The 24480-nt window shown below is 46.1% G+C and overlaps 1 protein-coding gene across 1 annotated transcript; it reads left to right on the plus strand.

Annotated features, from left to right (window-relative positions):
- The first annotated feature begins 2676 nt into the window (after positions 1 to 2676).
- Positions 2677 to 22878, plus strand: LOC144134718 (uncharacterized). The gene is made up of 5 exons (XM_077667565.1): positions 2677 to 2822; positions 11510 to 11664; positions 15671 to 15735; positions 16847 to 16924; positions 22577 to 22878. The coding sequence occupies exons 1-5, from the start codon at positions 2700 to 2702 to the stop codon at positions 22714 to 22716; spliced, it is 561 nt and encodes a 186-aa protein (XP_077523691.1). The 5' UTR covers positions 2677 to 2699; the 3' UTR covers positions 22717 to 22878.
- The last annotated feature ends 1602 nt before the right edge of the window (positions 22879 to 24480 follow it).

The raw sequence follows: 24480 nt of genomic DNA on the forward strand, positions 1-24480 counted from the left end.
TTGCAGCTCTTAGAGCGACGTTTTTTCTGCTTGTGTCCAGGGACTCCTACAGCTGTATCACAAAGATAACATAGAAAATATGTTGGCCCCTTTCTTATTTCTCTGATGTATACGCATCAAAGAGGAGGTGTCGTTAATAATACTGCAAACGTCTCTGGAAATGCGGCTAAACAGCCTCCTACTTTATGATGTTTTGGGCATGCGTTTCTCATCAAAAAACAATCGTTCTGTCGTGTATCGATCTTGACCACCAATATCCTTTAAACAAAAAATCATTGGGTAATAGGTAGCGGCCGCCTTCGTTTGAACAGCTCTAGATAACGGCTGGATTCGAAGCCGACTGAGGAGAACAATATGTTATCTGTGACAGTCCATTCTCCAAAGGTGCCTCTTTAGGCCCCTGTGCATGGTGTTCAGGATTCCGAGTGCAACATTCAGAACCTGCTTGCAGGATGTGCCGGTACGCCGTAGCCTCCAGCTTCGAATTGGCTTGCGATCATATTGTCTTTTAACGTCTAGCGACATTGCACATTACAAGAGCTTTTTATATAATTTCTAATTGTTTTTTGAGGAAAGGAAATGGAGCAGTATCTGTCTCCTATATCGTTGGGCACCTGAACCACGCCATAAGGGAAGGGATAAAGGAGGGAGTGTAAGAAGAAAGGAAGAAAGAGGTGCCGTAGTTGAGGACTCCGGAATAATTTCGACCACCTGGGGATCTTTAACGTGCACTGAGATTGCACAGCACACGGGCGCCTTAGCGTTTTGCCTCGATAAAAACGCAGCCGCCGCTTTCGGGTTCGAACCCGAGAACTCCCGATCAGTAGCCGAGCGCCCTAACCACTGAGCCACCGTGGCCGGTACAAAAGCATTTTAAAAATTCAACATCGTTTTAATGTAGCTGCTTCAATCGTTATTGAATTCTCTGATCTTGTACTCAACGCTGTAACATCAAAGCTTCTGAACCGTCCCTGCTGGTGGAGTTCTTAAAACTGGCAGTGTTACGAGGTCCAAGCGCAGTCTGTCTATATACCGGGTATTTCAGCGAAAACTTTCAAATATATTCAAAATTACTCTCTTTGAGGCACAAACGTGGCTTTAGCGACATAGTATTAACAGTGCTGGCGGACATCAAAAACCAATGAAACGTCTATGTAGTAAGCTGGTTAACTAATTTTTAATGATGAATTTTTAACTAGCAGTGTTAGGCGCCTAGTTGCAAATGGAGATTTGCAGTCGTTCGTTAATAATAACCTTATCGGTTTTTAGACGTTCGAAAACACGATTAGCCTTGGCGCTATGGCTCGACAAATTTTAGCTTTTTTGACTAGTTACGCGCACTGGAGCACTTGCTGTGCCTGCATGCTTTCATAAACGCATGCATTTTCGCGCGATGCAGCCAAATTTTGTCGAGGCACAGCGGCAAAGTTAATCGTGTTTTCGAAATTCATATGACAACTACTAATCACCGGATACAAATCTCTAATTACTGCCAGTTGCCTAGCGGTGGTAGCTAAAAAGTTATCAGAAATTAGTTAACCACGTTATTACTGAAAACCATTCAACGGCTGTCATGTGTCCGCCGAAACCGGTAATTCTAGGCCGCAAAAGCTATTTTTCACCCCAAGAGCTTATTTTTGAAAATTTTTGAAAGTCTTCCCTGAAACAACTGGTATGTAGTTTGACGCTTGAGGGATCTCTTGTTTCTCACTACTGCTAGTCACTCTGAGAACAAGTATATGCCATTAGCGTTCACGTTAACTTGATGTCCTCCAGCAGCCGAGGTACAGCGTGATATTACCATCATGAAATATGAGCCTGAAAAGCCAAATAAACTCGCATAAGCGGATGGTCTTCACGTCCGTAAGTTATTAAATCTACTGGCCGCAGCAGGAACAAAAATTAGGAAAGACTAGACAGTCATATACCGGTTGCCTCTTGACTGCAGTTCTAGACAGGCTCAGGCGTCAACAAAACAAATAAAACTGTGGCAGCTGTTCTGCGTAGTATTATGGCTTGCCACGTTCTTTTTTCCCGTACATGCCACACATGTGGGTTCTACAACTGAGGTAAGTATGCTGGGAGTTCTGACATGTTTAAACGACAACTGGTCGGAAGGGAACCCATTCCCGCCAGAGAGCTCGCTTAAATAGCGGAGAAATTACACCTTAGAGCCATGAAGACTTCAAAGCTCGTGTCAGTGCTTCGGCCAGCGTCAGTTTGGCCGGTCAGGTATATTTTATTCCTTTCTCGATAAATTTCCTTTCGGCATTATTTAATATATTCAATATGAAGAGAGCAAACCTGCTTTGTACTTCTGTAAGCATGAAAAAAGAAATTTATGTTCCAATAGCTGAACAGCTGTAAATTCTGACAAAGGTACATAAACGCGATAGACAGAATATTTAAATGCGGTTTAACTATTCAGGCTTCATCGACGTATCTTGATGCCCATATTCAGTAAAACGCTTTATAGCCACTTGTTGTCTTGAGTAGGCCTTAAGCCTACAATTAATATCCATTTAGGGTAAAACTCATTTGCTCCTTTATAACTCCAATTGCAACAGATACCAGTTGATTATTTCTTCATGCTCACAGCATACGCTTGCGTTTTCCTCTTTAAAAAGGTGTTGCCGCTTTCTTAATGTACGTGTTCATTTTCATGCTTTCCAGTTCGAGTTCACTAAGAGCTCTGCAATATGTCGTCGCGCAGAAATTTCGAAGTGGTTTTTGTGGCTATCGTGGCAGCTCTGGCTTTACTGTTCAGTGAGATCAAAGGACAAGATTGCCAGCAAAGTCCAGACAGCTGCGACTCCTCGAATGTGAGTGTCATCAGGAAGAATCTTGTACTGGAGACACGTTTGACGTGTCTATTAGAGGGAAATAAAGCTCACGGTGTTCTGTTATGCTTAGTGAGCGAGAATGCCAGAGACCCCGAGGACATCAGCTATCTAGTTCAGAAAAATCCAAGTGCTTTTATCTTTCACTTATCTTAATCTTTATCATTATCTCTCGAACTCACGCAGTATTTACTTTCGGAAGTTATTAGAGCCCTAGTTCAATGAATTTAAGGCTACAAATGCTCAAGAGGAAAAAATATAAAGTTTGACCTTGTATACACTTGGGGGGCCTTGTTCGAACACCACGGGCTCTCGCTTAGACCCTGTAGACACACTTCAGGGAACTCCGCACCTACGACTCACTTGTTCACCAAATCTGAATGTGCGAAGATATGCCTGATATCTTCTGAGCAAACACAAAGATAAGGGAAAGATTGAGTTCTTGGTTTCAACATCGCCTCAATGGTACAAGTCGCCGAGCTGCTGATTCATGCTGAGTAAACTACGACGAGGGCTGACTGAATCATTGCTCAAAGTTTTATCGTGATGTTCGTCGTAATGCGATACACTCCTTCTGATTGCAAAGGACCTCGGGCATCCTATGAAAATTTGTCGCCTTTATCATCATTACGAGCTGTACGACAAGTACGGAAAATCTTTGTCGCCAAATACTCTTTTCTCATCTACCGGGCAGAGTCCCTGCCACTGCCTGCTAAGTTAACCTTCTCTGGGAAGCTGAATAATAATCATGAGTGCCACTATTAGGAACCCAGGAACGTTTCCTGCAGGGAAATTCCGGTCCTGTTGACCTGTAATTACATAAATAATGCGGCAAGCACCACCCATTCTGTCCGCGAGCCAATGTAATCTCATCCACCCACCTGACAATATGTCTTACGAAGTTCAGCTGGTCTTGTTAACTAGTGCATTCAGGCAGTACAGGTTACCTGTTCTCCCTATGACATACTCGGTCCATCTTCATTTAATCTGGTCTATATTATCTAGGCCCTTAACCACCAGCCTTTGTTCTCTATCCCAGTCTTAACTTCCGGCCTTGTTTTCCTTTCGATGCCACGCTGTGTTGTTCGCAGTTTATTTGAACCAATTCAGGTTGGCTTCATGTTTATAGCTAAGAGTTTAATACCTGCAAATTATTCTTGAAAACTTTCTTTTTCACGACTGTTTTTAGACTGCGTCTCAACACCAGTACCTTTCAAACCAAGGCGCCAGGTTTCTGTTTCACAACGCACCCAGGTTTTACTGGGAAACCTGATCTGTTGGTCGGCTTTCTCGCATGTGCCGATTATGGCTAAGATTACATCGCTTCACTTGAAAAATGGTGTCCAGTAGGCCCGCTGAGCCCGTTCTGGTGTGGTAGAAGGCGATGATGTACAGCGCGGCGACATGAGGCTGCGTACATTTCAACCTTGAAAATAGGTTTTACAAGTCGTTCTAAAAATTAGGATTTACCTGGGAAATCAATGTACCCAGCCGCCATCCAAAAGACTCTCAACATCACATGCGCCTCTATGACTTGGTTAATGGGACTCTACGAAAGGTTCACTACTATTTACCTTTATCTACTTTGTTTAATTTAAAAAACGAGGAACAGAATGTGCTTCATATATATGAGTACGAACTCGTGCACATTCTAAACTACAGTGGTTGGCGCGACCATCCTGGTCAAAGTTTTGGAGAGCCACTGATACTGCACAGTCTGACGGTCCGACCCTGTCTTCAAAGTTCTGGAAAAGCTTAGCGGAAATAAATTTGATAAAAAGGTTGCGGAGCCATGGATATCTACAAAAGTTGAGGCACAAGGATATTTTTCACTTCTTGTTTGGCATTTGATATTAGAAATGAAGGCTGCTTAAAAAGTCATCAGATATGTTGGAGGAGCTTTGGCTTGTTGTCGTGAGGCATACATGTTCACGGACTTCAATACAAATTTTTGTACTTTCTTTGTGATGCATTGCATACGTTCTTAGTTAGGGGTCGACCACGAACAGTATTGTTGTTTTCGGAGCGTCTCGTCAATTTTTGCCCCGTATGAAATAACTTGCGTTCAGTAATATACGCAAACGATCTTTACAGTATAGAGCTCCGTCAGTACACTATAGCACAGTGCCTCCAAAGTAAGTCTGAATGATGCTGAGGCTTTCAATGATAGATTTTGAGCATTGCCTGGGCGGGAAGCTGCTTTGGTATAGTATTGGCATAACCAGGCCCAATTAGGATTGTATATTGTCACGGAGTTCTCACGGAGAGACGCTTCAACAGCTGGAGTCGGCAAGAGGAGACGGTAATGGCGGCCGATCCGCGATAGCACGATCGCAACCTCATCGTCTTCGCGGACAGCTTGCGCCACCTGGCAACACTAGGTGGCATTATTCCCCCCTCCGAAAAAGAAGGTTCAGAAGGGTAACAGAGAAGAACGCGAGGAAAACGGAGCACACACAGAGTCACAACGGAGGGCCGCTAAGCCGTTATCGGGCATAGTACGGCTTAAGCCGCACAACGTGCACAATGTCAGAGCTGTTGGGCTGTCGACGTCTCGGTTGCGCGGCACCGTCGGGAACCACTTCATAGGTAACATCACTGATACGCCGTAGCACTTTATAGGGGCCAAAGTACCGGCAGAGTAGTTTCTCGGACAAGCCCTGGCGGCGGACAGGTGTCCACACCCCAACTTGTTCACCGGGATTGTAGTCGACCTGTCGGTGTCGAAGGTTGTAACGGCGCGCATCAGTGCCCTGCTGCTGGCCGATGTGTACGCGGGCAAGCTGACGGGCTTCTTCAGCGCGTTGGGCAATTTCATGAACATCGGGTGCGAGTTGGTCGTCATCGAGGCATGGTAGCATCGCGTCAAGCATGCTCTGGACTTCACGTCCATATACAAGACGAAAGGGAGTAAAGCGTGTAGTCTCCTGGAGGGCCGTGTTGTACGCAAATGTGACGTACGGTAGCACCTCATCCCAAGTTTTGTGCTGAACGTCTACGTACATTGCCAGCATGTCCGCAATGGTCTTGTTTAAGCGTTCGGTTAGCCCATTGCTCTGCGGATGATAAGCTGTGGTCTTGCGATGGCTAGTGCAGCTCAACGTAAATATATGGTCGATTAGCTGCGCTGTAAACGCTGTGCCTCTGTCGGTAATAACGCACGAAGGGGCTCCGTGCCGCAAGACGATGTTTTGCATGAAAAAGTCGGCGACCTCTGAAGCTGTGGCACAGGGTATCGCCTTGGTCTCGGCGTAGCGAGTCAAATAGTCAGTAGCGACTATGATCCACTTGTTTCCTGAGAGTGACAACGGAAAAGGACCGAGAAGGTCCATTCCTATTTGATCGAACGGAGAGCGGGGTGTAGTAACGGGCTTGAGAAAACCCGCCGGCTTAAGCGGTGGCGTCTTCCGGCGCTGGCATTCACGGCAGCTTTTTACGTACCTTTGGACATCGTCCGAGAGTCCGGGCCAGTAGTACATGTTGCGTATCCTGGCGAGCGTCCGGGAAAAACCCAGATGGCCTGAAGTGGGCTCGTCGTGGCATGCCAATAAAATGTCGGCGCGAAGATCGGCCGGAAGTACCAGAAGGTAAGCTCTTTCTTGGCCTCTCGAGTTCTTCTTGTATAAGATACCTTCGCGCAAACAGAAAGAGCCGAGACGTCGAGCGAAGTGTCGTGGTAGAGGCATGGCGTGACCTTCAAGGTTGTCAATCAGCGGTCGGAGGTCCGTGTCAGCCCGCTGCCGGGCTATTATGTCCGATGCATTAAGTATACCGAGGAAACCGCTGTCGTCGTCGATTTCGGGACCGGAAGAGTCGACTGGTGCACGCGACAGCGTGTCGGCGTCTTCGTGTTTACGGCCCGACTTATATACGATGGTAATGTCGAATTCTTGGAGCCGTAAACTCCAGCGGGCCAATCGTCCGGACGGGTCTCGCAAATTAGCCAGCCAGCATAGGCAGTGGTGGTCGGTTACGACTTTGAATGCGCGGCCGTAAAGGTAAGGGCGAAATTTCATGGTGGCCCATACGACAGCAAGGCATTCCTTCTCTGACGTAGAGTAATTGCGTTCGGCGCGGGAGAGAGTACGGCTAGCATAGGCTATAACTCTCTCAATGCCCTCTTGGTGTTGGACAAGGACAGCTCCAAGACCGATATTGCTGGCGTCGGTGTGGATCTCGGTGTCGGCCTCTTCGTCGAAGTGTGCAAGAACGGGAGATGTCTGAAGGCGTTGGCGGAGCGAAGAGAAAGCCGTCTCTTGGTCTATTGTCCAAACGAAGGAGGTGTTGCTCCTGGTGAGGCGCGTCAACGGCTCTGCAATCTTTGCGAAGTCCGCAATAAACCGTCGGTAATATGCACAGAGACCCAGAAAACGCTGGACAGCTTTCTTGTCAGTCGGAGTAGGAAAATTGGCGACGGCGGCTGTCTTGTCGGGGTCGGGTCGAACTCCGTCGGCGCTCACAACGTGACCGAGGAACCTGAGCTCTGTGTAACCGAAGTGGCACTTCTGGGGCTTCAGCGTAAGGTCAGCGGAATGGAGGGCTCTGAGGACAGTTCGCAGGCGCACGAGATGCTGTTCAAAAGTTTCTGAAAAAACGACAACGTCGTCCAGGTATACAAGACAACTTTGCCACTTGAGGCCGGTGAGGACAGTGTCCATCATCCGTTGAAACGTCGCTGGCGCAGAGCACAAGCCAAAAGGCAGCACTTTGAATTCATAGAGGCCATCTGGTGTAACGAAGGCAGTTTTTTCGCGGTCCCGTTCGTCCACTTCAATTTGCCAATAACCGCTCTTCAGGTCAATGGATGAAAAGTACTTAGCACGCCGTAATCTGTCCAGGGAGTCATCAATGCGGGGCAACGGGTAGACGTCCTTTTTAGTCACATTGTTTAATTTACGGTAGTCCACGCAGAATCGAAGTGTTCCATCCTTCTTTTTAACAAGGACAACAGGCGAAGACCACGGGCTTTGGGAAGGTTGAACTACACCGTCGTCAATCATCTCCTGAACTTGCTTTTGGATTACTTCCCGTTCTTTGGCGGAAACACGATAAGGCTGCTGGCGGATAGGGCGAGCGTCGTCATACGTAATGATCCGGTGTTGCGTTAGGGGCGTTTGACGAACTTTCGACGAAGAAGCGAAACACTGTTTATACTCCAATAGCAAGTGCTCTAAGGCCAGGCGCTTTCCTTCGGGGAGGTTGCAGTTGATGTCGACATTCGGAACAGATTGGTCGTCAGTGGCGCGCGATGATTGGTCGTCAGGGGCCGCTGCCGCGAACGCAAAGCAGACCGGAACATCCACAACCGCTTCAGCGGTAGCGATCGCAGTTCCAGAGAAAAGGTGCCGGTGCTCTGGAGAAAAATTTGTAACAAGGATCGCAGACCGGCCAGCGCAAATTGTTAGTAAGCTTCGAGCGGCGCAGATGCCTTGAGTCAGGAGGAGCGAATGATTAGCCTCGGCGACTGCTTCAGCGTCGTGCAACTCAGCACAGGCGACTTCAATCAAAACACTGCTACGGGGCGGAAGTGTGACGCTGTCGGCGAAAACGCGAAGTGCGGCACTGCGTTGGCAGGAGTTGTCGAGTTCGGTGGCTTGCTCTGTGGAAAACATGACGATTCGGTTGCGCAGATCGATAATTGCTCCATACTCCCGCAGAAAGTCGATGCCGAGGATTAGGTCCCGAGAACACTCGCCCAGGACGATGCAGCTGACGACGAACGTGGACTTGCTGATCTGAACGCGAGCAGTGCACATACCCTTGGGCGTAACCAGATGACCGCCGGCAGTTCGAAGGTGCGCGCCAGGCCAAGGGGTAATCACTTTTTTCAGAATGGTCGCCAGTTGTCCACTTAAGATCGAATAATCGGCCCCGGTATCAACTAATGCGCTTACTCTGCGACCATCGATAAGAACGGGTATTTCTAAAGAAACGCGGTTTTTTAACTCTGGTGATGGCGTCGGCGGGTTTTTGTCGGATTGTAGCGGCGACGACGGGAGGTCTTCAGCACAGCGCCCCCAAGCGACCTCGCCCCCGAAGGTCGCGGGTTTCAGTTTTCCCGACGAGGACTTGGCGATCGGCCCGGTGCCGCTCGCGAGAAGCCGGGAGGTGTCGGGGAAGAGCGCCTCGGTGAGGGTGAGCGCGACTGCCGCTGCGCTCGGGATGGATTGCGCTGGTCCGCAAGGAATTCTTCAATTTCAGGGGGTCGTTCACCTTGACGGGGTCTCGGTGAGTCGGTGCGGAAGCCTTGGATGCCGATGCGTCGGTAATAACAATTTCGATAAAGATGACCTGGCTCTCCGCAGTGAAAACAGAGCGGTCGTCGGTTAGGTGTACGCCAAACGTCGGCCTTTCGGAGGGGTGCTCGACGATCCTCGAAGTACTGCACCGGTTGCACAGAGGGCCGCGGGGCTTGAGGCGTGGCGTGAATTGGTGGCGGCGAAGCGGGAGCCGGACGCCTGGCAACTTCGGCGTACGTCGGACGGTGGTAGTCACCAGGCAGAGGTGGTACGTCGACCACAGGAACAGGGCCCCGGAACGCCTGTTGCACCTCCTCTCGTACAAGAGCGGAGATGGAACCGAGCGCAGGCTGCGACGGGCTACAAAATTTGTGAAGCTCCTCACGCACGATTGTGCGAATAAGTTCCCGCAAATCATCCGGATGCTGTCCGATGGTGGCAAACGATGATGTGACTGCAGCAGCATGCACGGGCCGGTCGTAACTGGCGCAACGCTGTTGCAGGACCTTCTCCATCGTTGTGGCTTCCGAAAGAAATGCAGCAACTGTAGATGGTGGGCTGCGCACGAGGCCTGCGAACAGCTGCTCTTTGACGCCTCTCATTAAGTGCCGAAGTTTCTTCTCTTCAGGCATGGCAGGATCAGCTCTCCTGAAGAGCCGCGTCATGTCCTCGACGTACATTTGTACGCTTTCGTTCGGTAGCTGGACGCGGGACTGGATTGCCCGCTCCGCTCTTTCGCGGCGATCCGCGCTGGTGTAGGCCTCCAGCAGGCGACGGCGAAACTCTCGCCAGGAAGTTAGAACTTCCTCACGGTTCTCAAACCACGTGCGGGCGCCATCCTCTAGGCTAAAGTAGACGTTTCTTAGTTTCGCGGCGTCGTCCCACTGGTTATAAGCAGCCACACGCTCGAAGTGAAGGAACCAGTCCTCCACGTCTTCGAAAAGGTCCCCGTGGAAGGCCTTGGGAACCCGCGGGGTCTGCAAGGTATAGTGGGCAGGTGTAGCACCGGCAGCTTGCGTGAGAATACCGGTGGCTGGTATCATGACTGTCGCGAGTGGTCCAAGCTCCGGTGAAAGTCCCTGCAGCCTCCGGCTGAAGCGGTGTACCGGGGTGTCAATCGGCGCAGGGCTGGCGGCACGGCTCCCTGGAGGGGTTTCTTGCATGGGATACTCGCACCCAGCACCTCCACCAAATTGTCACGGAGTTCTCACGGAGAGACGCTTCAACAGCTGGAGTCGGCAAGAGGAGACGGTAATGGCGGCCGATCCGCGATAGCACGATCGCAACCTCATCGTCTTCGCGGACAGCTTGCGCCACCTGGCAACACTAGGTGGCAATATAGTGTATCTTTCTCCACAACTAATATTTTGAACAACTTTCTTTGTGGTTTAGATGGTAAATGTCTATAACTCAAAAAGAAGTGTAAACGGCGTTTTAAAGAAAGTTGTTAGATGTGTTTGCTCTGTGTGATCATAACTCACCATATCGCAAATCCATGAAAATTTCATTCGCATGCAGTCAGCATGCTGATAAGATAGCATAAATTTAAGGAACGAAATGAGAAATGATTTACCGGAAGAATATCCCACAGGTATTCAAAATTAAGAGAATGGAAAAGTACCACGGTGTTGGTTTAGAGTCGTAAAGAAGGGCTTTTGTTTTGGTCAAGCTTGTTTCTTAATTTTCTTTGATCAACCATGAACATAACTCAGTGACGTTTTCCTAATTCCACATGCTCGTCTAGAACTGCTTTTGGAAAAAGAAGGCTTGGTTGGCATGCAGAAAAAGATCATTGGCGTGAGCTATACAGCTCACATCGCCAATATATATAACAAGTAAACAACACGTTAAAATATACTGTCCTGAGGAAAATCTGATTGAGTTAACTTTGACTGCGAAGACAGGTCCTGTTGGCCCAGATGACCAGAAGCCGTCTCTTTAGAATGTTGGCTAAGAAAACTGAGGTTCCCCCTCAACCTCTGCCTACTTTATATAATGCTCTCAATAACCACATTTTCCTGCTCTCTATTCCGATGACAACATTTATTTATATCGATCGTCAAACCGCTTTTTTCTCAACTGGGCTGGTCCTTCACAACCGCAATAGCCAAGCAGATTCTCCGCGGACTTAACATAACTTATCTTAATGTAATATTTATAAAATCAACAAAATTTCTTAGTGTTATTTCTTCCCTCCCTATATAAAGATTATTTAGGAGGGGGGGGGGGTAAACTCATATGAATAAACAGCAACAAGTAAGCCGCTCGTAATCAAAATTATAACCAGCCGAAAGTGATTTTCCTATTGTTTTGAAAGTAGTGGCAACACTGAAATTCCTTTTATATTTCGGCGTTCTGTTTGTGCAATTTTTGTTCGACTCCTTACGTTAGCATGCTTCATCTTGAATCCACGTACGTCGGCTACTGTAGGTCATTTCTGGATTCGGTGGCTGCGACTTCGTGATGACCAGCAACCCTGACCCGAAGCGCCTTTGCCAGCGCTATGAGAAAACCTCGGTCACTCAAGACGGCACCATGGCCCATTACAAGGTGGTGTACAGGAACGCCGGTTGCGATGAGTCCCCGTAAGTTATCTTGGAGACAACTGTTACTATCTAAATGTCAAATTCTACTTAAAAACCTAACATTAAGGTGCACAAAACATGAATTAGACACCACACAACTACTCCGAAGAAACTTGCTGAAGGCCAGACTTAATAGTGCTTGTCACGAGTACGGCACTGTGGCTGTTGACCGCTGAAATGGTCTTTACTGCTGGTGACGCATTTCAGTGCACTTGCACTAGACTCTTTGTTAGCGCAGAGGTTGTGGGTGTCGGCCTCCACCTTCTACGGTTGGCAGGTAGCAAGGCGGAGAGAGTGGCACGACAGGCATCTGGCCGCTCAACATTTATAGCACTATGAAAAAGTTCTTTGCAACAGTTAGCTCAAAACTAAACTGAAAAGGCTCATATTAACTTTTTAAACCATACGCTGTGGGCTCAAAATCTTCCTGAGGTGCTGCTCTTTCATACGGCGAGAAGGTAGGCAACGAGGAACCCACAAAACACCACGGCTGGATGCTCCTCGTTGCCTGTCTCCTCGTCTTTTGCTCGGTTTTAACCTTTCCGGAACTATGAACCAACTTGCCCGCATGTGCGTCCTAGTGCTGACTATACGTTTCATGCTCAGACGTTTGTTCCTACTGTATTAAAAATGGCAACGGCAGTACGCGCTGCTAATTTTTTGTGCTGGTGAACCCAGGAAAGACATCATGATGACTTTTATGGGTTTCATTTGGTAAGAAGGAACATAAAAACAAGCGCGACGTGTTTATTTCACACACGAATGTTCGAATAACAAACGCAGAATCAGAGACCCGGTTACCTCACTCGTCCTGCCGCGGCACTTGCGCCTCGTTATCAGCGTTACAACAGGTGCGGCCTCCACTGCATCACTCCCGCTGTGACGTCTCTGGATACTTTTGCTAAACACAATACTTACCTCCACATGTAATGCCATTTTACGGTAGAAAATAACTTGAGTCTTCATTAAAGCTACGCACACATTTGAGCCATATCACAGGATTTGTCTTTGACGAAACAGTTATCCGTTTTTGAAGCGTTTCTTGTTGGCTAAACAAGAAGGTGTACAAAAAACCATATCATACCACATAAAGCTTCGACGTCGTTAGATTGTTTGATAGGGAAGCCTAAAAACGGCGACTGTACGTTTGTGATTGGTCAGTCGATATTTGTTTATTTATTCAAAATTTCCCTACAGTCCCTAGAAGAAGGGTATTACAAAAGTGGAAGGGGGATACACCAAATCGATATACACAATTATACTTATGTAAAAAGAATGCGATAACAAAGCACTAATAGACAACATGCAACATACTAATCAAGGCAGAATATACGCAGCACTAAGAAAAGTACAACACAACCAACAACGACGCCCTGGGGCAAAATCCGTTGTTATAAAGTCGTGTTTTTTAAGTTTCTTTCGACTAAAGGCGCAATGTAAAGCAAGCTCTTGTGTAGATGGCGCGGCGCCGAATTAGAGCGATTGTGGTGCCTTGGATGATTACCTTAAGCGTGCGCACTCAAGTCGGCCTTGTGTAATCGGTCCGTTATAACGCGTGTTACGTTAGCAGTACTGCGAGGTCACAGGGCGCACAGCGTCAGTGACTACAGTTTGTGAAGCCATTGGGACCAGCGCCCTTTGCGAAGGCGACAGGAACTAGACATCTTGGTGTGACGAAAAATTTGCCGCTTTCGCGTCGACTCCTCGTCGAGAGCACGTCGAGAGCATACGGTCTATAGGCCGTCCATAGGCTTTGGTCTATAAAGTGTATAAACTGTCTATCCTACAATCCTAGAGAATGATACAAGAGAATACAATCCTAGACAAATCCTAGAGAATATAGTCTATTGGTAACACAAATCCCATATAGAGTCTATAGACATAGATTGATGGCCATGCACTTTTAGTAGACTTTTATCTATAGACTGTCTATAGACTATGACTAGAGAAAAAGAAATGTGTATAGAAAGAAGAAAGGGTTGATATGAATTCTACAACTGTCTAGAGACCATTTTATAAGGATGGGCGGATAGGTGCCCTGCAAATCGCTACCGCCGCGCGCACGCTCAGTTCTCCCCGTGCGCGGCAACCGCGCCGACTTACAGGGTTATCTATTCTTGCGGCATGGTTGAATGCGGTAGACTTGGCGGCGGCCCGACTAGCGCGACGAGCAGAGCACCAGCGTCTTCGACCCCAGCGAGGGATAGAAGAGAAAGGCATCTTTTGTACACACCGTAGGGTACCGCTCGTATGGAATTCAACTTTATCTGTCCTATTTCGCAACATTGTGTCTAGAGCGCAGAGGTGACTTGTGTGCCAGGGATCAACTTGCGTGGCTCCTTGTATGTTCTCACTATCCGATCAATAATGTGGCTGGCCTATAGCTTGCTTTTTAACTGTACATGACGATTATTCCTCTGATGTAAGTTTATGTACACCTCTAAGACAATGTCTGCTAGTGAGTGGCTCTGTTTTGATTTGCACTGGTTTCTCTGGCGCAGTCAGGAATGTCGCCTGTATTACGGGCGCAAAAGGTGCGCGTGTCTCCGTTTTAATATCGGCGGGGCGCGCTCTGCCTCAAATCCGCGCTTGGCGAAATAATCAGCTGCTGAATTCCAGTACCACAAGGTAGGGCTTATCACTTGTCGTAAGGCCTCAGGCATTCAATTGACGCAAGGGCATTATTATCTCTTCAATGTGTTTTTTTTTAAATGGCCGACAAGTTCGCTGCCGTATGGTAGAGGACCCCATGAGTTCTGTCATATTCTCTGACTGTTGTTATGATAATATAAGCGTCGTCTTGCGTGATAGAAAACCTCGGCTGGTTTCGACAGAGTGCGCTATGTCGGCTGTTGATATAGGCAGATTATAGACCAGTGCTGACGCAATTCTTGGTGTCTAGGTGTACAGTGTAATGAGAGTATCGTAATTGTTTATGAGCAGAAAAAACTTACGCGAACATGTGTATAGAGTGAGGGGTTCTCCAAATGTCACGATGCGTGCAAGACAGCTGCCGTCAGTCTGTGGGTTTAGGTTTGTTAAACGAGCTTAACTCAAGCCTGTAAAATTATTTTCCAGCCAAAATGAACTTATACTTCGTCTCTGCAGCACATTTCGTTGTTTTTTTTTACATTGCCTGATATGAATTTAAAATGCGTTATCGATCCCGTTGTTAATTTTAAATGCGCCTCTTTGTGTTTCATGTGTAATAAAGAAATACATAACTCGTTGCGATCAGGAATGCGAATATGATATATACTATGTGTTCGAAAATGTTAAATGCAGATTTTGTTTACAAGTATTGCAATATATTTATGTCCGGTCTCAGGAGATCAATTTTACACTAAGCCGGACGATATTCAATGATGCGAGGCAATGAAACAGTGAATAATTATTGAAATTATACTGTTGATTTTGATTTTAAGGGCATCAGGCTGTATTAAACACAAAGGGCATTCGAATTGAAAAGCCAGTGCAGTTAAAAAAATTTCTTACCCGCTTAGGGTTTGATATATCCAATCTCAAATAAAGCGCCTTTGAAAGCTCTTCTAGCCGGCATTCGCGTGTTTCAGGTTTTTAAAATGGCATCCCTTGAATGAAATACACACGCTGTTTACGTCCTGAACGATCCAGAAGAATTTTATCATGAAAAAGCAACCTGACGAGGAAGTTTACAAACTGGGCTTAGTTTCGGAGCAGAAGACGTTCAATTTTACACTTAAATTTCGTGCTAGCAAGAAAAATGAAAACGTTAGTAAAGTAATTTTGGTTACTAGCCTTTTTATAGAACTTGATTATGTAAACATTCCCTGCCTTGCCGTACAATCACCCTGTACATACCGCACCCATTTATCTTTTGCGCCTTTTCAAGGAAAAATCGGTGTTCAGTAATTTAAAACATCTGGCAAAAAGGTAATATTTTCTCTATCCTTTCAGCGGCTTTCTTGCCGGTTCTATCAGTAAACCTTACAAGTTATATTTACGATGATTACGTTTTCTATTTCAGGCTTAAAGATAATGCTACCTTCAAAGTAATAAACAACACTGTTCTGCATGCAACTTCAGAGAAAGGTGAGTCTGAAAACTAAGATCTGCCTTTGTCAATGACTGCACATTCAATGTGATTTTCAAAAGCAGAAGCATCTGGAGGCAATGGCTCCACTCCCCCCATAAAAAAAAAATGTTAAACTATTCCTTGCTCACTCAAGTGTGAGCATTCTTTTCAATACTCTACAATGCGCGCATAAAACCACGGTCCGTTTTTTTTCGGATTTCGACCTTTTGATGGTGCGCACAGCACAAATGAAGCAGGGCCGGCGCCGGAAGTTGAGAAGTGCTTTCACTAATGAAGACTGCCAACAGACACCGCCCGGTGTTGTCTAAGTACATAAGGCTCCCAAAACGCAACTGTGTATTCAAGTATAGAGCAAAGAATGCCCACCCAGCAGGGAACAAAATGCGTTTCCACCCTCTGGTGTGAGAACAAACACTCAGGCACCCACTGTTATGGAGGAAGGCGACGGGGAGTCCGCATAGAGTTTCTATATCTCGCCGACCCCCAGTCACCATTCTAACAGTAGGATGAGCTAGAAAGTAATAAAATAAGAGGCAGAAAAACTTTTGAAGCGGTAGCAGCTAGTGTGAGCGCTTGAGGTAGGAGTTTTGTACGCAAGTGTTTCATAATTATTTAAGTGATATACATGGAAGGCGCAAACTACCATTTTCATCGAGCAAACCGCACCACGAATATATTGCAGCATCGTGAAAAGCGGTCGCGTGGTAACGCAGGCATGTGCAAGCAACTCTCGCTAGCGTTTTAAGCGGCAAAAAATTTGAAGAGCAGGAAATGTGACGCTTTGTGCCAAACTTTACCTTTGTTGCGCCGCAAGGTGGCGGCAGAGGCCCAGTGAATATGCGGGACTTGTATTCACATGTCTGTGACTAGAAGCACATCATGGGGGCTTGCTGCGAACAGAGCGCCTGCACATAAATAATTGAAGAGTTTAAAAAACTTATCATTTGAAAACATTCTTATACGGCTAATATTAACACCGTTAGGCTTTCGAGAAGCCTCTAAATAGGAATTTTGTATAAGCACATGACGGAGCCGAAACGAAGAAAGAAAATTCGTGGTTTTTTTGTTTTGTAAACAAGATTCGCTCAACATTCGCTTTTTTTTCAGATCCGGAAGTCGAACAACTGAAAATTCTTTATCTAGTGAACAATATCTGCTTTGTTGCACAGTCAAATCGAACAGAAGGTAAGTGCCAATTCAACCCACTGTTTTCCTAATACGGCTACATATTAATGGAAATCAAGTAATATGATTAACCGTCACCGCTCCGAATTATCGTGCAACCAGCTACTGCGCAAGCATTTTAAAAATTTTTTGTTCGAATAGCCGATTCGCGCAAGCCGTAGAGTGGGTTGCAGCGCCTGGGAACACGGCTGCTCTAATATGGGATGTTGATGCCACTCCTACGCCGCTCGCTGGGCTCCTACAGAAGGCAACGGGTCCTTATAGGTTCGACACAACGAAATGCAGGACCAACTCGCGAGCGCACAACACAGGACAATGCCTACTGTGTGAGCGGTGGCAGCTAATGAAGTGCAGCACGGTGTTCATCAGGGCCTGCAGCCATTCACCAGAGCACAAATGTCAGTATACGATTGGTACGTTCCGCAATTAACGGCTGTTTGACTGCTCAGTTTACAAGGAGCTGATCTTCTGTACCCAAGCATCGTACCCATTTATTTTCTACTCACCGGAATAAATAGGGCCTCTGTGCTAACGGTGCTCAGGGAAACAGCGGTGGGCAGACCTGCCTTCAAACTCCGCCTCAGTTTGCGGATGGAGCTTCCACTATGCGTTGGCATTTCTTGTAAGGCTTTAGCCTGGCTCTTATCTTCGATCGCAGTTGCGCACTCTTTTCTTTTTTTGACGCGAACTGCCCGTGAAGGGTCGGAGGCGCACATGAGCGTCCGCGGACCATTGCGTGCCCGTCTCCAAGCGTGCTCCACACGTTTTGCCTTGACATGAGAACTGCAGGACCAGCTCCTGCGCGAAAGATGCAGCTGTCATCAGTCCTAGAGCAATGTTTATGCACTGCCCGCACTGAAGCCCCCACTTCTTTTTGCTTTTCTTGCTCCTGCTCCCCTATACTGATACTACTGCTACAATGAATGCATTAAAACGAATTAGTTGAGTAACTTGGTACATACTGAATAAAGAAAGAGTTCTACAGCGCTATAAAAGACGTAAATATAAAGAAAATCAGCTCAAAATATTTGTCTTTCAGCTGAAGAGTTGACGGTCGAAAATCGTAACGCTCAAGAGAGTACTCGGGTAATACTTCCTGTTGACCCCATTTTTTTTATATTTTGGCGAAAAGAGTCACATACACAGGAAAACGCACGAAAAATTTGTATCAGTGAGCGGGTGCTCCGTGTTCGCTGTAGGCAATTAGACATGATAAATAAAAAGTTTTACCAAGTCTGCTATGGGGTGATTTTTTTGGTCTTAGAGCACAAACCCAGAGCGCGTTGAAGATTTTGACAGCAGCGGGTTTCATCATCCATCTTGTAGCGGGAGGTGCAAAATTCGAAGCATCCTCCGCGTACACAGCGGCGAAACAATGCGTGCAAGCTCTGCCCCGGCATGGTGGTCTGCTTCTTTGTATAGAATAGCTCGGGGAACGAGTCTTGAACCCCGCCTAGAAAAGAAAGTCGGCAGCGGCACTTCAAATTGTTGCAGTGTAAGAAGGCGTAAGCTCGCCCGTTCACCTTGTGAACGTCGCCGCACGGCGTGATGTGACCAGATGCCACGTAGCAGGCAATAAAATATAGAAAGTCCTGCTCTATATCCCACTGCCACTGCACCGGTCGGTCGATATATCAAAAGGCGCGCCGCGCCTCGGCGAGTGGCTCTTTTCCTAACGACGCTATTCGAGCACCTTTCGTGCGCGAAAACAGGTCGACGCGTGGCCTAGGGCGCCTGCAGGCATCGCTGGCTATGTGAAACCATGTGAAATAATGTGGGGTAAGCCTGAGATTCTCCCTCAGTCTCTTGTGCTCATTTCTCACTCCCCATAGCTGTCCTTAGATCAAGTGAAAGTAGGCAAATAATGCCTGACGGCGCATGCTTCGCTGCCGAATGCGTTGGCCCGATTAGGTATAATTTTTTTTGTCGAGTTTGTTTTAATATGTAATTTTCGGACACCAGGGAACCACCTTCTATGCCTCAGTAGTGCCTAATTTCTTAGATCCTCCACTGCGGCTTCGGTGCGATGTAGGTTATGCATAGCAACGTTTGGGGTATGGTTGCGTTGCAAGCACCCTTGCCGGCGTGTCACTGTATTGTATGCCATGTACACTTTTCTTACTGACAGGTTATAGTGTCCACGTTCCGCGGTAAATTTTGGTCCCTAAATACACGGATTGCTGACTCTTGGCAGTAGTGGTTCATTCTCACCTCAAAGCTTAGCAACCTGATACAGGTAGCAGTGAGAGGAGGCTTTTATACGAGGCATCGGAAGTCCTTACGTTAAGAGCTTGAGCAGATTGAAACCTCGGTTAAAATCTTCGTGACTGCTTGAACTTTGCTTCTATTAAAGAGAAAATTTGTTTCTTTAGCCATGCGTAAGAATTACGTATTTTAGACATCAAAATATACCCAGGGCTTAGCCATGTGTATAAAATACGAAGATACTAAGTAGCGAAAGATAAGGAGACATCAACTGACATTCGAATCCTTTAGAAGATATAAAAAGTGAAATTGCTTTAACATTTACCCAACAACCGATCCTATTTTAGAGCCACTGGTAGCAGTGGGCGGAGAAAGTTTCGCAGAAAATTTCGATAGATAAGGATTGGCGATATTTTTCGCAGTTTACTCGCACAACCTCGTTCCACCCTGTATAATGCAAATAGAAGCGATACAGAAGAGGATATACAAATTATTTCTTGCAAAAGCAGCGAGAAGAGTAGTGCCTTCCTTGCAAGTAACTTTCAAAAGCCAACATATAATATCCAGATGTACCTGAAGGAACTACTTACCATTGTAGTTCCAGAAAAGAAATGGAATTAATGAAGTAAACACATCTAATGCTCGAAATTCTTGCACTATAGCTTTAGTAATAGAGAAAAAATGCGAAAGTCAATTTAAGAAGTGCCGGTAGAGAGGTTAGAACAGAAAAACGAGAAGAAAGTAACCTGTAGAACAAGAACGAAGGGAGGTTTATTAGAAAAGCATCTAAGGTTACAAAACGTTTCTTCTGAAGATTCGTGAGGAATACTAGAGAATGTACGAAAGCATAGAAAGACCCAATTAAGGGCTAAAATTGTTCAGATTTCAGTATACCTCAGACAGGGCGAAATTCTGAAGAATGAAATCCTCGATTACTTGCGACAATTCTTGGCCACCAGAACCCTGCCGTGCTTATTTTTGTACGAAGCCGTAGTTTTGGGAGTGCAGAGCACTCCGCAAAATTTGGCGGGTTTCCAATTTCGGTCAGTGATTGCAGTATATCCGTCTCACACAGTACTGCTTTTAAAGTGTAGCAGCTTATTTCGCACGTAGCCGTGAGCATGAGGCGATCATGCAATAAGCATGCAAGGAATGAGGAGACCGGAACAATTAGCCCAAGGAAAAATAAGAACAAGAAACAGTGCTTCGAGAGCGCTGTGAGAAAGTATACCTGCTATTAGCAGCTGGTGGTCGCAATAAAAATTGTGCCTGTAATTTGCAAATAAATTTTGTTCCCGAAATTATTTCGAAGGTTCAATGTATACAACACCTAATAAAATAAATGAAACCAGAGAACGGATAGCAAAAGTATCACAAAGACGCTTCTCGGTCCAATGTTTTACGAAAGTCCGCAAGGTGGAGTAGATTTGTAATAAGGGAGTAATTACTAATTAGCACCAACCCAAGTGCAGCAATACAGCTACAGAGGAAAGCTCTTTCACAGCAACTTTGCAGTGAGAGAAAAATTTGTCCATGTCCGGCGGTCGAACCCGGCACCACCGCCTCTTTGGGGCAGTCACTTTACCAACTGAACTAACCGGAACAGCTATGATATGGCAGAGCGAGAGCGAATTGATCGATAACTCGAAGTGGGAATGGCCCTGGACCAAATATTTTAGGGGAATACCCTGTAGTGGAGCAGTTTGTAGCCGTATAGCTGAGCTCATATCGATGCTAACGAACAATTACTCCCTTGTCAAAACGAGGTGATTAGCGTGGGAGTAAGGTATTTGAGGTATCTTTGTTGCGCATAATATTACTTCATCCAGTGCAGTCTCTTTTCTGGTTCCAATAATAAAGCATGCTTGTCCAAACCCATTTTGAGGCCGTAGAAACAATATATGAGCGTATTTCTGGTGGACTGTATGGATCAACTGGACAAAGTATTTTAGCTGTTTCAGGCTTGATTCAACCTCTACAATCCTGACAATTTCTCGCGTATTCCTAAGTTTTTTTAAGAGTCACGAAAACTAAAAATGCAGTTATGTTGAGCCTAAGCGAAGGAGCTTTAGATGGAACATAGGACTCTCTCCTTCTGTTGAGGACGCCAGCTCTTAGTGGTTGTGTCATCAGCTTTGCCCATGCTCCTTGAAGCACAGATACCTTCAGAAGAGAAAAAATTAACTCATGATTCTCCATTTTGCCACGGGATCCTAGGGAAGCAATTGACGCGCATGAAGACTTGAAGTTGCTTCCTTAGGTTCCTCAAGCAGAGATTCATACTTCGCATTCCCCGGAACAGCTTTCGCGCATGCAGTGTTCCTGCCCCTTGGGTGCAAATTACGAGCGACCAAATCTGCCACATGAAGCATATTCACCCCCTAACAAACGCGAAAAGCGAGGCGTTTTCTATCCATGGTTTATAGAACATGTTCGTCTTCGCGTATTTCGACAGGAGAAAATTATTGCCTATACGCCAAGTACACTTGCATTGGAAGCGAGAAATCCGAGTCAACTTTTATTTTTTTACTACTTGGGGTGCAGGTCACCTGCTTTTGCTGCGGCTTATTTTATTTTTTACTAGTTTCACTCTTTATCCATGTTTTGACAATTCTTTCTGAAATCTGCAGCAGGGTTTTGCTGCGCACTGGCAAAAATCTTTACTAATACGTTATAAAATAAGAAATGAAAGGTGTAAAAATTTCAAGAGCAAACCACTGCCTTCACTTTCTCAGAACTTAAATACTGATCTATAATATTATCCCACTATTTCAAGAAAGACATGCTATATTACAATATTACAGTTGTAAAGAAAATAATATTTTACTTCCCTTCTTGCGTCCAGTAATATAGAGAAAACTTCCAAATTGACACTACTTCGCAAGTAAGCAGATAAGACAATAAAGAACGACATACACATATAATCGAGTCATTTAATCCTGTCTTGCGCTCTCTCCATTCCTGATGTCAAGTGCTGCAAAAAGCACAAAAGCAGAGGCTATACTAATGTGGAGAGCTTTTATGGGCTGCTAGTGTTCAATTCAATATTATTCTGCGGAATTTACAAATAGGAAGTTTAAAAACATTTGAACTCATTTTAAGACGCCATGGAAAAGTGTTAAATTTTTAACTCGGAGCACGAAATGTGGTATTTATTGTGCCCTCTGTAGGCCCTTCCTTGATCCTCGGGGAAGCCGGTTTTCTGCGCTGTGGCAAGTTTTTGGGGGAACTTAACCCCGAAATGTTCCTTCTACTATTAGCATAGACCAATGCCCAATATGGAGGCTATCTTCGATCATTACTGAAAATGTCTATACTGAGCGTCGTTTATGCATTATTAGAGCAAAGAACGCATTTTGTGTTATCACAGAAAAGAACACTTCCATTGTAGAAAAATGAGAAGCGTCCATTGTTTACCCAAAGTTCATATCCTTCTCTTTTTTTCAGCTTATTATTTGTGCGACAATTTTCTCAAGGGTATCAAGAATGACCACTCATGTTTTGAGGAGCTGATGAAGTATTCAGGCGGCAACATTACACATTTAAGGGACCAGTACCTGTGCAAGAAAATACCACCTAACCCTTAAGCTCATCCTGCAAGGAGCAGTATTGATACCGTCATCTGTGGCAATATGAAAAGGAAGGTTGCAAAGTGGAAAAACTGCTCTTTATTTTCCTCCATTTTTGTCTGCATTTTTTAGTTGTTTGGCTGTTTCAAAAGTAAACACAGCTGGCGCCACTCACTGCTTTTTTTTTTCGTGCTCGCTTCGTTACTATTTCCGAACGACAACTCCCTTTTCGAAAATAGCTCTGCCATCATTCGCTTACAAAGTCTGCATAATAATTGTGTATCCCAGTGGGTATCCAATCAATTGCATGTAAAGTCGTAACTCCCTTTGGCTGGTCATCCTGATGCTGCAGCCTTCAATAACTATTGAAGAGCGCCGCTTCTGATGAGAAGAAAACTATTGCCATGAAATTTGTCTCCTTACTTCAGCATTTTCATAACATAAAACAAGATTTTCCTGCGATATTAGCTGTTTGAGATCAGACCATGTAACCAAGGCAATCAAGAAACTGGAAGCAAACAAAAAACTGCGCATTTAAGTAATGGTTTGAATGTGAACGTCGCAAATTCCCAATTTTCTGTGTGCGGGCTATCGCCTAGAACACAGTTTGTAGTTTCGAGTGCAGCCTTCCAGGTACATGCTTTGTTTTATCAAATGTACCGACATTTCAAGGACCACAATTGTACACACCGCCAGAAGTGCGTGAATTGAACGTCATGAGCGATAAGCATAGCCCGAAATAGTCTTAATGCGTTAGCAGTACCACACGAATTTGGTGGAAATGATGGCGTGGTCCACGCGGCATCCCTGTTACTGAGACCTCCCCCTACAGAAGAGCAACGCATAACCAACCCACCTACGTACACCCCACCCAAAGCCTCTACTTTCTAGAAGATCATGCACCAGCAGAGTGAAAAAGTGACCGCAATTAAAATTAAATAAACTGGAGGGAACAGCTAACCTCCGCCTTAAGGATATGACGCGAGAGCGTTAATTAGTTGTTGCCTGCTTATGCGGAATTGGTCACTCTCAACTTATATATTCATATCTCCCTGGGAGCCCTCATACCACTCCTTGGTCAATGAATGATGCAGCGGCCAAGGGATGCGCCACTGCCGTGCGATGGCAGGTGCTGCCACCGGTGGGCCTTCTGGGACGCAATTTGGTCTTCCCGAGCAACCTCTCGTGATCAACCATCAATTTCACTGCCACCTGCCAGGGTGGCTAGTGCACTCAGAGTCCGTGCGTAGATTGTGATGACACCGCAAGGTCATAAGACCTAGGTATCCCACCTAGGCTGTTTCTCTGGGGGTGGCTGTCTGGGCCACCCTACGCAGTCCTATTAATCGTGCACAACGCCAAGAACGCCGTCGCCTGATTTTCTACGTAACGGCGCTTTTAACGCTGTCGCTTCAAAACGCAGTGGCAAAGCCGTCTACCCTCCATAAGCAGCACCCTCCACCCACCTCCCCGTCCCCCTGGCTAGCGGGATACGTACACACCCAAGGCCACCGTCGACCCACCTCCACACATACCCTCGAGAAGCGCCACCCACCTGCCCACCTTCCCGTCTGTGAAGCCTTCTCTTAGGGTAAAAGCGTACTTTGGGGTGAAAGCACCACAGCAGTTTATAAGGGTAAATCCATACTGTTATGGCGACTTTCTCGCATCGGGTTTCATGATAACCCCGTCAATATTCTCCGCTTGAGAGCACCGGGATATCGAGCAAACCTTTTTTGGACCTGTTGCGGGGTCAGAAATTTAGAATGACAGATTTCCACC

The sequence above is a fragment of the Amblyomma americanum genome, chromosome 5 (assembly GCF_052857255.1).
Source record: "Amblyomma americanum isolate KBUSLIRL-KWMA chromosome 5, ASM5285725v1, whole genome shotgun sequence".
NCBI lineage: Eukaryota > Metazoa > Arthropoda > Arachnida > Ixodida > Ixodidae > Amblyomma > Amblyomma americanum.

Bases quoted from the DNA above. Each gene is read 5' to 3' on its own strand.
- LOC144134718 (XM_077667565.1), top strand. From the start codon at position 2,700: ATGTCGTCGCGCAGAAATTTCGAAGTGGTTTTTGTGGCTATCGTGGCA. The intron at 11,665-15,670 runs GTAAGTTATCTT...TTTCTATTTCAG, and splicing joins GCCGGTTGCGATGAGTCCCC to GCTTAAAGATAATGCTACCT. The intron at 16,925-22,576 runs GTAAGTGCCAAT...TCTTTTTTTCAG, and splicing joins ACAGTCAAATCGAACAGAAG to CTTATTATTTGTGCGACAAT.